We start from the raw sequence: 14639 nt of genomic DNA, 5'->3' as shown, positions 1-14639 counted from the left end.
GTCTGCCCCCTCCCAGGAGAGTATGACGCAGTTGCCGGGCTTCATTAGGGGGTACTGTGGAGTGGCGTAATCTCCCTGCTCTTTTCCCCGGGCCCCGATAGAGCCCGCGCGGCAGGCACTTCAAAGGGCACACTGCTTCACAGCTCTCCCTCCCAGCCGCCGCTACGGCCACCGCTAACACCACCAGCGGCCACCGCACGGCCATTAGGTGCTGTTTTCTTAGGGTGTTGCCGCAAGATAGCCCCTGCCCACCCCATTCTGTTTGCTCAACAAATGAGTGTTTGCTTTGTCTCCCCTCCCCGGTGTTTGGTATCGGCGTCCGTCAGCGCCGACTGACCTCTGGACCGTCCTCTGCCTCTCTCTGATTGTTGACCAATGGACCACAGACTGCTTATAGGTATCAAGTGCCAGCACAATGTTTTCAGATAGGCAGCGATAAGTTAAGTGGAGCATTTTTCAGTGCAGAATCTGTGATTTTTCCATACTCCTTTTTTTTATCTAGGGCAGCGTACTACTACAGAGCCATACATGTATAGGGTTTCCTTTAGACCAAATACACGTAACCCAGTTTGTCACGCCAATCAAAGAGGAAGTTTTAGGACTCGGCCCATGTGAGATGAGACTTCATCCGTGTTTTGTTTGTGAGCGTACATAAGTGAAGTAATTTTTCCGAGAGTTCACCCTCTAATCCACTTTGTGCTGTGCGAGAACACGACTAGAGTTCTACAGAGGGACTCTTTCATATCTCCTTAGAGAGATATGAAAGAGATATCCGAGCTAATAAGCATTTCGAAGTCGACTCGAGCAAGGGGCAGGGAAGTGAACATCACGAGGAGGCCACCGCCAAGAAAGGCCCCGGGTGAAGGAGAGAGAAACGGAGAGAAAGGGAAAAGGGAAGGAGAGCAAGGAAAGGGGGATAGATAGAGAGAGGGAGGGAGGGAACGACAGGCCATAAAGGGAGCAGGAGGAGGAATGCGTTGATGGAGGGAGGCTTGCTGTGGCTGATAAAACGCACACACGGTGCTGAGCCACCACTGACTCTCAGAGCGCAGGTTTGTTGGTGATTAGCTTTTACAGACAAGTCTGAACTGGAAAGACTAGAGTCATGTCATGCTTGAGAGGAAGTGCCTGTAGTCTCTCTCTCTCTTTCTCTTTCTGTCTCTCTCTTTTCTACCTTTCTCTCTCTCACACACACACACAGAACAGAACTTTTACTCTTTTTTGCTCTGGTGATCCCAGAGAGGGAGGCAAGTTTATGGATGGGTGCGGATTGGCCGTGGGGGGGGGGGGGGGTGGAAGGAGCAGAAGGAGCAGACATGTGGTCATAGCTTCGCCCCTATCTGCTCACAATCACCAACCTGCGTTAAAAAGCAGGGCTGCGAAAAGAAGGCCCATGGGTACGGGTACACACACACACACACACACACACACACACACACACACACACACACACACACACAAACAGAGATTCTCTGTAGAGTTTGTGCAGCAGTGTTGAGGAACCCACACTACTGATCATAATCAGCTGAGCCTCCAGGTCTGACCCAGTTCAAGCAATTTGTTCACTTTGTCCACCCTCCCCCTCCATACCCCATACTTCCTGTCTGTGTAGCAGTGTCGACTCTGTTAAGTGTGATAGGTGAGCAAACTTGTAAATGTAGAATGGCAAACCACATGTTCTTTTTCTTCTTCACTCTCAGTCAACTTCAGGGCAGATTCATTTTGCGATATGAATCGCAATATTGTTTTCATTAAAATTTGTTTTGTATGTACTCAAAGGACCTGTATCACAAGATGTCATTCTATCACCCTCCCCCTCTCTCTCTCTCTCTCTGTCTCTCTCTCTCTCTGTCTCTCTCTCTGTCTCTCTCTCTCTCTCTCTCTCTCTGTCTCTGTCTCTGTAGCGGGCCAGAACCCGGACCACGTCCTGCACGGTACAGGGATGAAGGCGGACTCTGCTCGCTCGGGGGACGGCAGCACGGTGGCGCCGGAGGACGCTGAACGCTTCCTCAGCTGCTACTGCTCAGGACACTGCCCTGAAGATGCCAAGAACAACACCTGCATGTGAGCACCTTCACCTCTCCACCAAGACCTTTACAGCCTGATATGGGGCCCAGTGTGTGTGTGTGTGTGTGTGTGTGTGTGTGTGTGTGTGTACTATGTGTTTGTGATGTCTGTCTGTGGCTGTGTGTGTGCATGTAACTGTTTGAGATGTGTCTTTGTGGGGCTGTGTGTGTGTTCATGTAACTGTGTTTGTGATGTCTGTCCGTGGCTGTATGTGCTTGTAACTGTGTGTGCGGTTGTGCGTGTGCGGTTGTGTGTGTGTGTGTGTGTGTTTGTTTGTGTCTGAGTTTGACCATGGCCATGTGCCATGATCTGTTTTTTTTTTCCGTGAGTGTTTTTTATCATGGTGTTCCCATGCCTCTGCAGGACGAACGGCCAGTGCTTCGCCATTATCGAGGAGGACGAGCACGGCGAAGTGTTCCTGACCTCAGGCTGCATGAAGTTCGAAGGCTCCCACTTTCAGTGCAAGGTAAGCAGCACTAACCCAGCGCCCAGCAAGCGTCCACCCTCCCCGCCGGGCCTCACAGAGTTCAAACAGCCGCACTGTGCCAAACAGCCTGCAACTGGAACTCGGCCTCGGAAATTACTGGAAATGAAATGCTGCTGAATCAATATGTGTGTTTCTAATGAAATGGAGTCAGTCCCAGATTGTTTGTGTGAACCACCAGGGACTTAAGTGCGTACACACACACACATACGCACACATAGAACATGCACACACGCACACGCACACGCACACACACACACACACACACACCTGCCCCCCTCCTCTATGCTTGCACCTTTAACATTAACTCTTCTGCTTCTCAGGACTCTCCCAGGGCGCAGACAAGGAGGACCATTGAGTGCTGCCAGAAAGACTTCTGTAACCGAGACCTCCAGCCCACCCTCCCCCCTCCGCCAGACCCAGGTAATGCACTGCACTGCTACTGCTACGCCTCATAGCGCTGCGATGGCCAAAGCCAGAGCACCGGGCAAAAGCACCAGGAGGCTTCTGGCTCCCCGCGGAGGTGCAGATGAAACGCCCCCTAGTCTGGCCTGGTCTCAGGGAGATCTTGTACTGTTTGGGGAGAGGATAATAAAGCTCCTCTGAGGAAATTGCGGTGCAACTTTGCATTCTGATCATTTTTCGTTTATGTGTGTAATTGAAAACAGTATACAGTAGAGTGTGTGTGTGTGTGTGTTGCTGGACTGAGTAGTTAAAAGACCTTTTAAGCAAATAGCCAAATACTGTTCTGTGTCAGCAATCATAGGCAGTCTGCATGTTTGGAGAAGCCGGGGCCATCTCCATCCTTAACATACATAACCTATTTATTTATTTATTTATTTATTCAGGTGGTTGTAACTATTAGCACAATGTTTGTCAGGTGAAACAATAGGTTCTCTCCTAAATCCTAAATATTTGGATGCTGTGTTGTTTTAATCAGTATTGGTCATTCCAAATAAAATAATCAAAATGTCTGTGGGACAGTCTTGTAGACTGACTGTGTAGTGTCAGTCTTCCTGTACTGGTGTGTTCTAAAAGGCTGATCTTGTGTTCTGTGTTCTGAAGTGTGTCATTTGTGTGGTCTGCCAGAGAACCCTCACTGGCTGGCCTTCATGATCTCCATGACGGTCTGCTGCTGCACGCTCATCTGTATCACAGTGGTGTGTTACTACAGGTAAGCACAGCCATAACAATCTCACACACACACACACACGCAAACGTTTCAGTGTTTCACAAAGCCTCGCTTTTCCCATACCTAGTGATATGTAAAGCTTTGCTGATCAACTTGTTAGATTGTTTTCGTTTTGTAAACAAAATGCTGGACCCATACACATGATGTTCGGCAGTGAGGGACTAGGTATAGGCTTAGTTCTTTGAAGTGTTAAAAATACTAACTTGCTTTATTATGTGTTAATGTGCTGGTTGCAAGAATTCTGTGATGGTGTTCTGGTATTCAAATTTAAATGCACATTAGTGATAAGGGCTGCTTATTATTCAACCGAGACAGGCAAACGCAAAACGTCTAGAGGACTTATCAAAGCCACATAGCTGTAGGTGTGAGCTATTTTCCTTTTATAATTATGCTCTCATTTTCTGTGAAAACTAGCCATTTCTGACCTATATTTAGAGTACCAGTAGCCTAAAGGTTGTGTGTTATCATGTCGGTGCTTTACATATTGTTGCTGTATTCATCCAATATACTTCACTTTATGGAGTCTCTCTGAGCAAAGTCTAAGTGTTTGTGGTCTGTGATGTCGGTCACACCCCAAACAAAGCATGGGAAAAGCCACTATCTAACCAAAACGCCTTTCATTTTCACTGTGTGTGTGTGTGTGTGTCTGTGTGTGTGTCAGATACAAATGGCAGACAGAACGTCAGAGATACCACCGGGACTTGGAGCAGGATGAGGCCTTCATCCCGGTGGGAGAATCTCTCAAAGACCTCATCAACCAGTCGCAGACCTCTGGCAGTGGCTCTGGGCTCCCTCTGCTGGTGAGTAGCTGGGACTAAACACACACACACACACACACATACACACACATACACACACTCTCTTATAGGCACAGACAGAATGAGCAGGGCTGGACCTGTGACCCTGGGGTGTGAGCTGGGCAATGGCTTGCGTAACGGCTCCTATGACTCAGGCCTAGATGCTAGTCCTGTCCATCAGTACTGAGCTGCCCAGAGGTGTCTTACGGACTGCTCTAGTGAAGGCCATCCCATCCCATCCATCCATCCAGACCAGCAGCAGCTATGAGACTGTGGTTATTTACATACTTACAGTGCCATGATTAGCCCTGTATGGGTGTTTGGTTTGTGTGTGTGTGTTTTCGACAGAGAGTCCGTTTCCAAAAATATCCAGCTATTGTGTGTTTTCAGTAACAATCTCAGGATGGGAACAGCAGATGCATGTTGATCACACCTGCTGACTTGGAAGTGTTTAGAATTGTTGGAATAATCCATTGTCTGTAGGATTGTTTAAGTTAGTGACGTGTTTTTCTCTGACTGCAGGTCCAGCGCACCATCGCCAAGCAAATCCAAACAGTGCGTCTGATCGGGAAGGGTCGCTACGGGGAGGTGTGGCTGGGACGCTGGCGGGGAGAGAAGGTTGCGGTCAAGGTCTTCTTCACCCGCGAGGAGGCCAGCTGGTTCCGAGAGACCGAGATCTACCAGACGGTTCTCATGAGGCACGAGAACATACTGGGTACGGTGTTTTAACTTGCCAGCAGCGCACCCCAAGTATGTGACTTGTAGAAGTACACATACTCACTCACATATGCATAGACTGTATACATCTACTCAGCCTGACACAGGCGCTCGCACCCCAAGTATGTGACTTGTAGAAGTACACATACTCACTCACATATGCATAGACTGTATACATCTACTCAGCCTGACACAGGCGCTCGCACCCCAAGTATGTGACTTGTAGAAGTACACATACTCACTCACATATGCATAGGCTGTATACATCTACTCAGCCTGACACAGGCGCTCGCACCCCAAGTATGTGACTTGTGGAAGTACACATACTCACTCACATATGCATAGGCTGTATACATCTACTCAGCCTGACACAGGCGCTCGCACCCCAAGTATGTGACTTGTAGAAGTACACATACTCACTCACATATGCATAGACTGTATACATCTACTCAGCCTGGACACAGGCGCCGCGACCCCAAGTATGTGACGTGTAGAAGTACACATACTCACTCACATATGCATAGACTGTATACATCTACTCAGCCTGACACAGGCCAAGGACCGTAGAAGTACAACATGCTCACTCACATATGCATAGACTGTATACATCTACTCAGCCCGACACAGGCGCCGACCCCAAGTTTGTGACTTGTGGAAGCACACATACTCACCACATATGCATAGACTGTATACATCTACTCAGCCTGACACAGGCGTCTTGTGGAAGTACACCTCACTCACATATGCATAGACTGTATACATCTACTCAGCCTGAAGGCACACCTCCATATGTGACTTGTGGAAGTACACATACTCACACATATGCATAGACTGTATACATCTACTCAGCCTGACACAGGCTCCAAGATCCCCCAAGTATGTGACTTGTGGAAGTACTCACTCACATATGCATAGACTGTATACATCTACTACCTCACATATGCATAGACTGTATACATCTACTCAGCCTGACACAGGCGCTCGCACCCCAAGTATGTGACTTGTAGAAGTACACATACTCACTCACATATGCATAGACTGTATACATCTACTCAGCCTGACACAGGCGCTCGCACCTCAAGTGACACCAGACGAGATACAAATGCCCTTTGTTTGTGTGGGATTGGACCTGATCCTTAGTTTGGAAGCTGCTGGTAGATATAAAGCTTCAGGTGGCATATAATGACTGAAAAAATGACTGATACTGCTGAAAAAGCCCAGGAGTAGCAGTGCAAGTAAGCTCTTTTGTGACTCAGGGCTAAGCACTTCACAGGCTCTCTTGAGTAACCTAATGTTTAAGTTCATGTCCCGTCTTGATGAGTCTCAAAACTGTATTATAATGATGCTCACAAGCCCCAGGTGCAGCTTGGTCAGATATCAATCATATTTATGGAAACATTGGTATGGGTGCCTGTTAAGACTCTCATGAATCAGAGTATTTTTGTATGTGTTTATGTATGTATTCCTTTTTTTTTTTTTTTTTTTGTATGTCTTGCTGTTGGGCCTAGAGCCTGTAATAAAGTTTATATATAAAGATATGACGTGCTTGAGTTCGCGTTGAATCAGTTTTAAATCTCTCTTCTCTCTTCTCACCCCTCTTCTCTTCTCTCCTCCATCTTTCTCCTCTTTCTCTACTCCCTTCTCTGAACTCTTACTCTCTTCCTGTCTCTCTCTCTCTCTCTCTCTCTCTCTCTCACTCTCTCTCAGGCTTCATTGCGGCGGACATCAACGGCACGGGCGCCTCCACCCAGCTGTACCTGATCACGGACTACCACGAGAACGGCTCGCTGTGTGACTACCTCAAGTTCACCACGCTGGACACGGCAGCGCTGCTGCGTCTGGCCTACTCGGCCGCCTGCGGCCTCTGCCACCTGCACACCGAGATCTACGGGACGCAGGGCAAGCCGGCCATCGCCCACCGTGACCTCAAGAGCAAGAACATACTCATCAAGAAGAACGGAACCTGCTGCATCGCCGACCTCGGCCTGGCCGTCAAGTTCAATAGGTGAGAATGGACATACCCCTAAGCGACACACACACACACACACACACACACACACACACACACACACACACACACACACACATAAGTACATGACAATAAAACTACTTGAACACAAACACATTTACTATGTAGATTTGATGTTCTGGAATGAGCCAACAGAAGTCTTTATAGTTCATATCTTTATGGCAAATTAAATATTAGTTGTTAGATTGTTGGTAGTAAATTGTAGCGGCTGCAACTCAATTCACTACTTTTTGTTAATCATTTTGATTTGTAAAAAAATGTCACATGCTTCCTTAAATTCTGCTCACTGCACATATATTATATGATAATTAGGGCTGTCAAAATAACTGATTTATTTTGATTAATTAATTCGAGAAAAAATAACTGATTAAAAAAATTAGTGCAGATTAATCGATTCCGTATGACCTTTGACCCCGAGCCATTCTAGTCAGTAAAAATTAGACTGTAAAATGAAGGAGAGAGAAGAAAACGTGCTGCCTGGATCATTGATTGGAACATTTACTTTTAAAAAACGGCCTGATTGTGTTGATAAAAAATAGTGTTGAAAATAAAGTCCTCTGCAATGAAATGCCTTGTATGTGAAAAAAATAAAAACTTCTTCCCGAAGCACTTTTGAATTTATTTCCTCAGCATATTAGGTCATATCATAGATTATTATGGCAATTATTTGAACAGTGAAAATAATAATAAAAGAGTTTTTTAACTTTAATGTCACTAATGCTGATTATTCAATGATTAATTTGAATTTAAATATTTAAAATACTTTTCACAGCAAAAATTATATATGCGATTAATTTAGATTAATTAATCACAGAGTATGTAATTAATTCGATTTTTTTTTTTTAATCGATTGACAGCCCTAATGCTAATATAATATTCAGCGTTCATTATTTAATGCTTAGGGAAAAAACATCATTCCAGCTATAATCCTATTAATTCCTACCTGCGGGCATGTAATTGTGCTACAAGTTTTCTACAGAAATGGCATGTTTGAACAGGCACTGCACTAGTTATACTGATAAGATAAGATGAGGTAACATAATGCTATACGGATCAGTATGCAAGTCCTAGTAATAGTCAGGTAAAGCTCGGGGTAGTGTATTATGCCCTATGGCAGCTCTTGGCGTGTCGGTCATGTCATGATTTGTTGTGGGCCTCTGCCATAGTGACACCAATGAGGTGGACGTCCCCCTGAACACGCGCGTGGGCACGCGGCGGTACATGGCGCCCGAGGTCTTGGACGAGACCATGAACAAGAACCACTTCCAGGCGTACATCATGGCCGACATCTACAGCTACGGCCTGGTGGTGTGGGAGATGGCACGGCGCTGTGTCACTGGAGGTATGTCTTCCCTGAGGGGGTCTTTAGCAGCACGGCTGCACTAGTTATTGTAGCATACTACTACTCAATGTCTTTTCCATCTCAGGGGGATTTTACTGTGTGTTTATGGATGTTTGTGATCAAGAGATCTAGCAACCCATGAAATGATGAAAATGAACTAAGTTAACAAATGAGTATTTAGATACATTTAAATTCTACATTAGATAGAAATAATGAATGAATCCCCCCTTAATTTGAAGCACTGTTGATATCATAATACCTTTTACTTAGATTCTAGATATTGCATAGAATAGAAATCATTCCAGTTATTGGACAGAAATGAATGCCTCCTTTAGTTCTCAGCTGTGGAGATATTCTGATGGTTTATTTGGATGTCCATCAGGAATAGCTGAGGAGTACCAGCTGCCATACTACGAGATGGTGCCGTCAGACCCATCCTATGAGGACATGCTGGAGGTGGTGTGTGTCAAAGGCCTGCGGCCGACTGTGTCCAACCGCTGGAACAGCGACGAGGTGAGGGGCACTGCCGGAGACTCTTCACACCTCGAGGATTTTCACGCTCACACAGTGCTGGCTTTGTCTTGCCGCCTCGGTCTTTGTCTCTCTCTCTCTCCCTCTGTCTCTCCCTCTGTCTCTCCCTCTCTGTCTCTCTCTCTGTCTTGCGTGGTAACTGTGTGACCTTTTGAAACAGTCCTCACCTGTTCTTTTCCACTGGAGGGGAACACGTACTGAATCACAACAGGTCTAAGTGTGTATGCTTTCTGTGAAAGCTGTATTCTGTGCAAGGAGAGGAAGGACAACCTTCACACACACACACACAGACACACGCGACTTTTGTACTGTTTCGTGTGATGACTGTGACAAGAGGACAGTGGAAACTATGCCAGCATATGGATGTGTGTGTGTGTGTGTGTGTGTGTGTGTGTGTGTGTGTGTGTGTGTGTGTGTGTGTGTGTGTGTGTGTGTGTGTGTGTGTGTGTCTCCATGCTGTGATGATGGCATGTGTGTCTTCGTCTCCATCCTGACCCCTTCTCTGGCCAGAGCAGGAGAGAACCATCATCTTCCTCAGTGCTTTCTGTGAAAGCTGTATTCTGTGCAAGGAGAGGAAGGACAACCTTCACACACACACACACAGACACACGCGACTTTTTGTACACTGTTTTGTGTGATGACTGTGACAAGAGGACAGTGGAAACTATGCCAGCATATGGATGTGTGTGTGTGTGTGTCTCCATGCTGTGATGATGGCATGTGTGTCTTCGTCTCCATCCTGACCCCTTCTCTGGCCAGAGCAGGAGAGAACCATCATCTTCCTCAGTGCTTTCTGTGAAAGCTGTATTCTGTGCAAGGAGAGGAAGGACAACCTTCACACACACACACACACACACAGACACACGCGACTTTTTGTACACTGTTTTGTGTGATGACTGTGACAAGAGGACAGTGGAAACTATGCCAGCATATGGATGTGTGTGTGTGTGTCTCCATGCTGTGATGATGGCATGTGTGTCTTCGTCTCCATCCTGACCCCTTCTCTGGCCAGAGCAGGAGAGAACCATCATCTTCCTCAGTGCTTTCTGTGAAAGCTGTATTCTGTGCAAGGAGAGGAAGGACAACCTTCACACACACACACACAGACACACGCGACTTTTTGTACACTGTTTTGTGTGATGACTGTGACAAGAGGACAGTGGAAACTATGCCAGCATATGGATGTGTGTGTGTGTGTGTGTGTGTGTGTGTCTCCATGCTGTGACGCACACACACACAGACACACGCGACTTTTGTACACTGTTTTGTGTGATGACTGTGACAAGAGGACAGTGGAAACTATGCCAGCATATGGATGTGTGTGTGTGTGTGTGTGTCTCCATGCTGTGATGATGGCATGTGTGTCTTCGTCTCCATCCTGACCCCCTTCTCTGGCCAGAGCAGGAGAGAACCATCATCTTCCTCAGTGCTTTCTGTGAAAGCTGTATTCTGTGCAAGGAGAGGAAGGACAACCTTCACACACACACACACACACACACACTACACCACAAGATGAGAATTTGAGACTACACACCGAGCCTCAAATGGAAACGAAAAACGAACTAACTTTACTGCCTTAGAGAAATTCCTCGGCTGCCAATCTTTTGTTGTCAGTGTTTGTTTCATGTTTTTTGATTCCTTCCCTTCCCCCAGCTTCCCCTAGCTTCCCCTAGCTTCCCCTAGCTTCCCCTAGCTTCCCCTAGCTTCCCCTAGCTTCCCCTAGCTTCCCCTCTAGCTTCCTCTAGCTTCCCCTAGCTTCCCCTAGCTTCCCCTAGCTTCCCCTAGCTTCCCCTAGCTTCCCCTAGCTTCCCCTAGCTTCCCCTAGCTTCCCCTAGCTTCCTCTAGCTTCCTCTAGCTTCAAGCTCAATCCAATTTATGTTTGTGCCGTTTCGTCCTCCTGCCATAACACTACGCCAAGGTACTATTCTTAACTCCGGACCTCTTCTGCATTGTGCTTTGTGAAGGTTATTTTGGTCTAGCAAGTCTGTAGGTTTTGTTGCTATAATAATGGAAAGGTCATCTGAGGCCTTGTCCAGAGTGTGAGTGTGGTGCATCTGTGTGACTAGTGTCCATCTCGTCATTTCGGCTGCTTTTTTTAAAAAATGTTTTTTTTTTTAACCAGGCCCGGTCCATGAACACAATAGCAAAGATGGTACACGCCATGCAGCCATGTCACTGTGCTTCTCTGCTTATCCTCAGTTTGCCTTAAGACTCCTATCTAATGGACACACACAGACAGACACACACACACACACACACACAGAGAGAGAGAGAGAGAGAGACACACACACACACACACACACACACACACACAGACACAGACACACACACACACAGAAGCACACACACACAGAGGCACACACACACACAGAAGCACACACACACAGAGACGCACAGAGATATGGAATTGTCCTGGAGTTCGAGATGCAGCCTTATAGTGGTGCACTTGCCATTCAGCAGTCCAGCTAGTGATATCACCTCCCCTATGACATCACCTCCCCTTTCACTCAGCCTGCCTTGACGCAGGTTCTCAGGAGTCTTACTATGCAAGCATGTTTTTTTGGGGGGTGTGGGGGGGTTTATGACCCCATTTCCTTTCTAAAACAAACAGCCGTTCCTGGTATGCGGTGATGTGGCAGCTTCAAGGGGAGGTGGCATTGAGGTGTGCCCGTGGCACGTTGCCAGGAGTTCATGAGTGGCAGAGAGCACTAACTGTTTGCCCAGTGCATGGCTTAGAGACTGGACTTGACTTCTCATTGGTTGTTTTAAAACTGTGACGTGCAAAATTTGTGGTGCTCATGAAATGGTACAGGGTGTGTACATGAGCTCCTCACTGTCCTGCAATAGCGTGAAGGCTCATGATGGTTTCTCTGCTTACTTTAAAAGGAAAAGAAATACAACAATATGCCAATGTTTTCACGTCCAGCATACCTTTATACTTGTACAAGCTTTAACAGCGTAGCATGCCTCCAGCCAGACATATCTTAGCCACCATTGCCTTGCACAGGCCTCTGCAGGTCCAAAGAGTACTTGTTCTTTGCAAAGTTAGTCATTTGTCTGAGCAAGGAGACCCAACAGGCTGTCAGATCCACTGGAGAGTCCAAGATTTCTGTCAGACTCCTTGGCTTTTTTGTTTGTTTATTTACATAGTTTCCAGAGATCAAAAGAATGACCAGACAAAAGGCCTGTTCCGGTTGAGTTATCCGAAAAATGGGCAACACAAAAAAGGGTCCCACATAGCCATTACACAGTTCTCCAACTGACTCTCTGCAAGTGCAAACAGATTGAGTTGGATTTCGATATGGTCCATAATGTCCACAGTGCAATACAATGCTTTCAATGCTCTGCTTTCAAATACGCTCAGTGGAAGAGCTAGCTGTAACTCGGGCATATCACCACATATATGCTTGGTTTGTCATCATGCCATCGAGTTTATAGGGCTGGTGATTTCTCCCTGACACCTACCAGTAGACAGTGACTACAGGAACCAGTGAAAACTCATGCTCGTGCAATATTAACTCATAAATGACCTCACTCATGTTCACAGACACTGCTTTAAATGTCAGCTCTGTCCTTTCCTTAGAGTTCACTAACTGATGCTTCCTCCTGGAAAAAAAAAAGATGTTCTCAAAAATGTTATGCTAGTTTTTAATGCACATATTCTGTAATGTGTTGTCAACAAATAAGGCTTTATCAGTGTTTATGTCAATATTGGTACAGCACACACTCTGAGAAAAACATTAATTTGGGTAATCCGGTGTTTTAACTTGTATATATACAAATAACACAAAAATCAATTCAAGATGAGCCGAACTATATTATAACTCTTTACAGAGTGGCATTTGAAAGAAAATGTTTAACACCTAATAAAACTGAGAAGACACAAATTCTATACAAAATGGATTGCTCCTCAAACATTGTTCCATTCTGTTGTGTAGCCTCCTGATCTTCATATGTGTCCCTTTTGCTATAGCTTTGCCAGACTATAGTCAAGGAGTGCATCGTATAGCAAAGTAGATGTAGGATTTGGTGCTACTCGTCTTCCTCTGTGTCTCTAATGTCAGCCTTTAGTCTCCTGAGAAAAGTAGTGCATTGAATGTCCACTATTGTGCATTGTTTCATAATCATGAAGAGTATAGATATGAGGAGACCGGCATGTTGTTGTGTACGTGTGTGTAAATGCGGAGGTGTGTGTGTGTGTGTGTGTGTAGGTGCACATGTGTATGTCAAATTCGCACGTCCAAGAACTTGTATTTGTAAAATTTGCAGTTATAATAAAGCATAATGTACATATGGTAGATATTTAAATATGCTTCAGAAAACCACAATTAGTCATGTTTTGGTGTAATATTCAAGAAAGTTATCTATATTAACCCCCTAATATGTAATTGCCTTTTTTGTACAGCATCTGGTTGTAAAGGTGCCTTATGAGTTTACTAAAGAAAGCATACTCTGTACAAAGACTGTTCATTGTATCACTTTATAAGTAAATAACATTATTTTAGTACACAACCTTGTGGAGCTCCTTTTGATTATTTCTAGTGGGATGCCTAAGTTTGTCTGCTGCCTCCTAGTGGCAAGAGAATTTAATTGCACACCATCAAAAGCTTTTTTAGGAATATGCCATGTGTTCAGTAATGCAGTATCCAAACTCCTGATGGGGAGCTTAAAATCTAAATGGGTGGTTGCTATGGTCAAATGAATAAATTGTGACATCCTACAGCAGTCTATAGACCTCTAAAGTTCCCCAAAAGGACCTAAAAGCTGCCATCTTTGCCCATATAAGGAGACCCGAGTACCATCTGGCAGCTTTGGGGCCTTTTTTTGTTGGAGAACTTCAGAGGTCTATTAGGGCGTACTCGCACTGGGCACTAGTGTTGCGCGGGTTAAGGTTTTTTAACATCCGCACCCACCCGACCCTCAAAAATATGCGCTGATTAACGACCCGAACCCGACCCGACAAAAAAACAAAAAAAAAACAATGTGCCTAAAGCCTAGGCTATCCTTTGTAGTTCATATTGAGTAGAGACGATGCTTTCTTATTAACTGAACACTGAAACAAGAAGAATTTGCACTGTAGGCTATATGCTTCAACAAAGAGTTGTTGGCTTGGCTTGCTATGTTGGATTAATTGAATCTGAATCTAGCTTCATGGACAGAGGCTAGGCCTACTAAATAAATAAACAAACTGAAAGATCCTTAATTCTTTGTTGATGTATAGCCTAACATGAACACTCTCTCTCTCTCTCCGGCACGCGCGCACAAACACACACACATTGACACAATCGGTTTAAACCCTTGATCTCTGTCTGTTGCCTAAACTTTACATTTTTATGAACTGAACCAGAAATCTGTCTAATGAAAGAAAGTTGAAAATTATCATTATAGCATGCTTCCACTTAACAAAACTGCATCTTCCTAATGAAAGAAACTTAACAAAATCATTGTCTAATGCCTATAAGTTGAAATTATCCTTAACC

At 45.4% G+C, this 14639-nt stretch overlaps 1 protein-coding gene across 2 annotated transcripts in view; it reads left to right on the top strand.

The window, feature by feature from the left end:
• The window catches only part of bmpr1aa (bone morphogenetic protein receptor, type IAa), a 30861-nt gene extending 21495 nt beyond the window's left edge, over positions 1 to 9366 (top strand). Inside the window, exons 4-12 of one of the 2 annotated variants that reach the window (XM_048269650.1) lie at positions 1905 to 2064; positions 2431 to 2533; positions 2875 to 2974; positions 3641 to 3725; positions 4405 to 4543; positions 5063 to 5255; positions 6965 to 7262; positions 8453 to 8628; positions 9011 to 9366. In XM_048269650.1, the coding sequence (XP_048125607.1) occupies positions 1905 to 2064; positions 2431 to 2533; positions 2875 to 2974; positions 3641 to 3725; positions 4405 to 4543; positions 5063 to 5255; positions 6965 to 7262; positions 8453 to 8628; positions 9011 to 9306 (1550 nt within the window). In that variant the 3' untranslated portion in view covers positions 9307 to 9366. Of the gene's footprint in view, positions 1 to 1904; positions 2065 to 2430; positions 2534 to 2874; positions 2975 to 3616; positions 3726 to 4404; positions 4544 to 5062; positions 5256 to 6964; positions 7263 to 8452; positions 8629 to 9010 lie in introns of both variants that reach the window. The other variant, XM_048269649.1, reaches the window with a different exon arrangement.
• The last annotated feature ends 5273 nt before the right edge of the window (positions 9367 to 14639 follow it).

The sequence above is a fragment of the Alosa alosa genome, chromosome 18, assembly GCF_017589495.1.
Source record: "Alosa alosa isolate M-15738 ecotype Scorff River chromosome 18, AALO_Geno_1.1, whole genome shotgun sequence".
Classification (NCBI taxonomy): domain Eukaryota; kingdom Metazoa; phylum Chordata; class Actinopteri; order Clupeiformes; family Clupeidae; genus Alosa; species Alosa alosa.
Note: the sequence above shows the minus strand (reverse complement) of the source record. Positions and strands in the feature narration are given on the sequence as shown.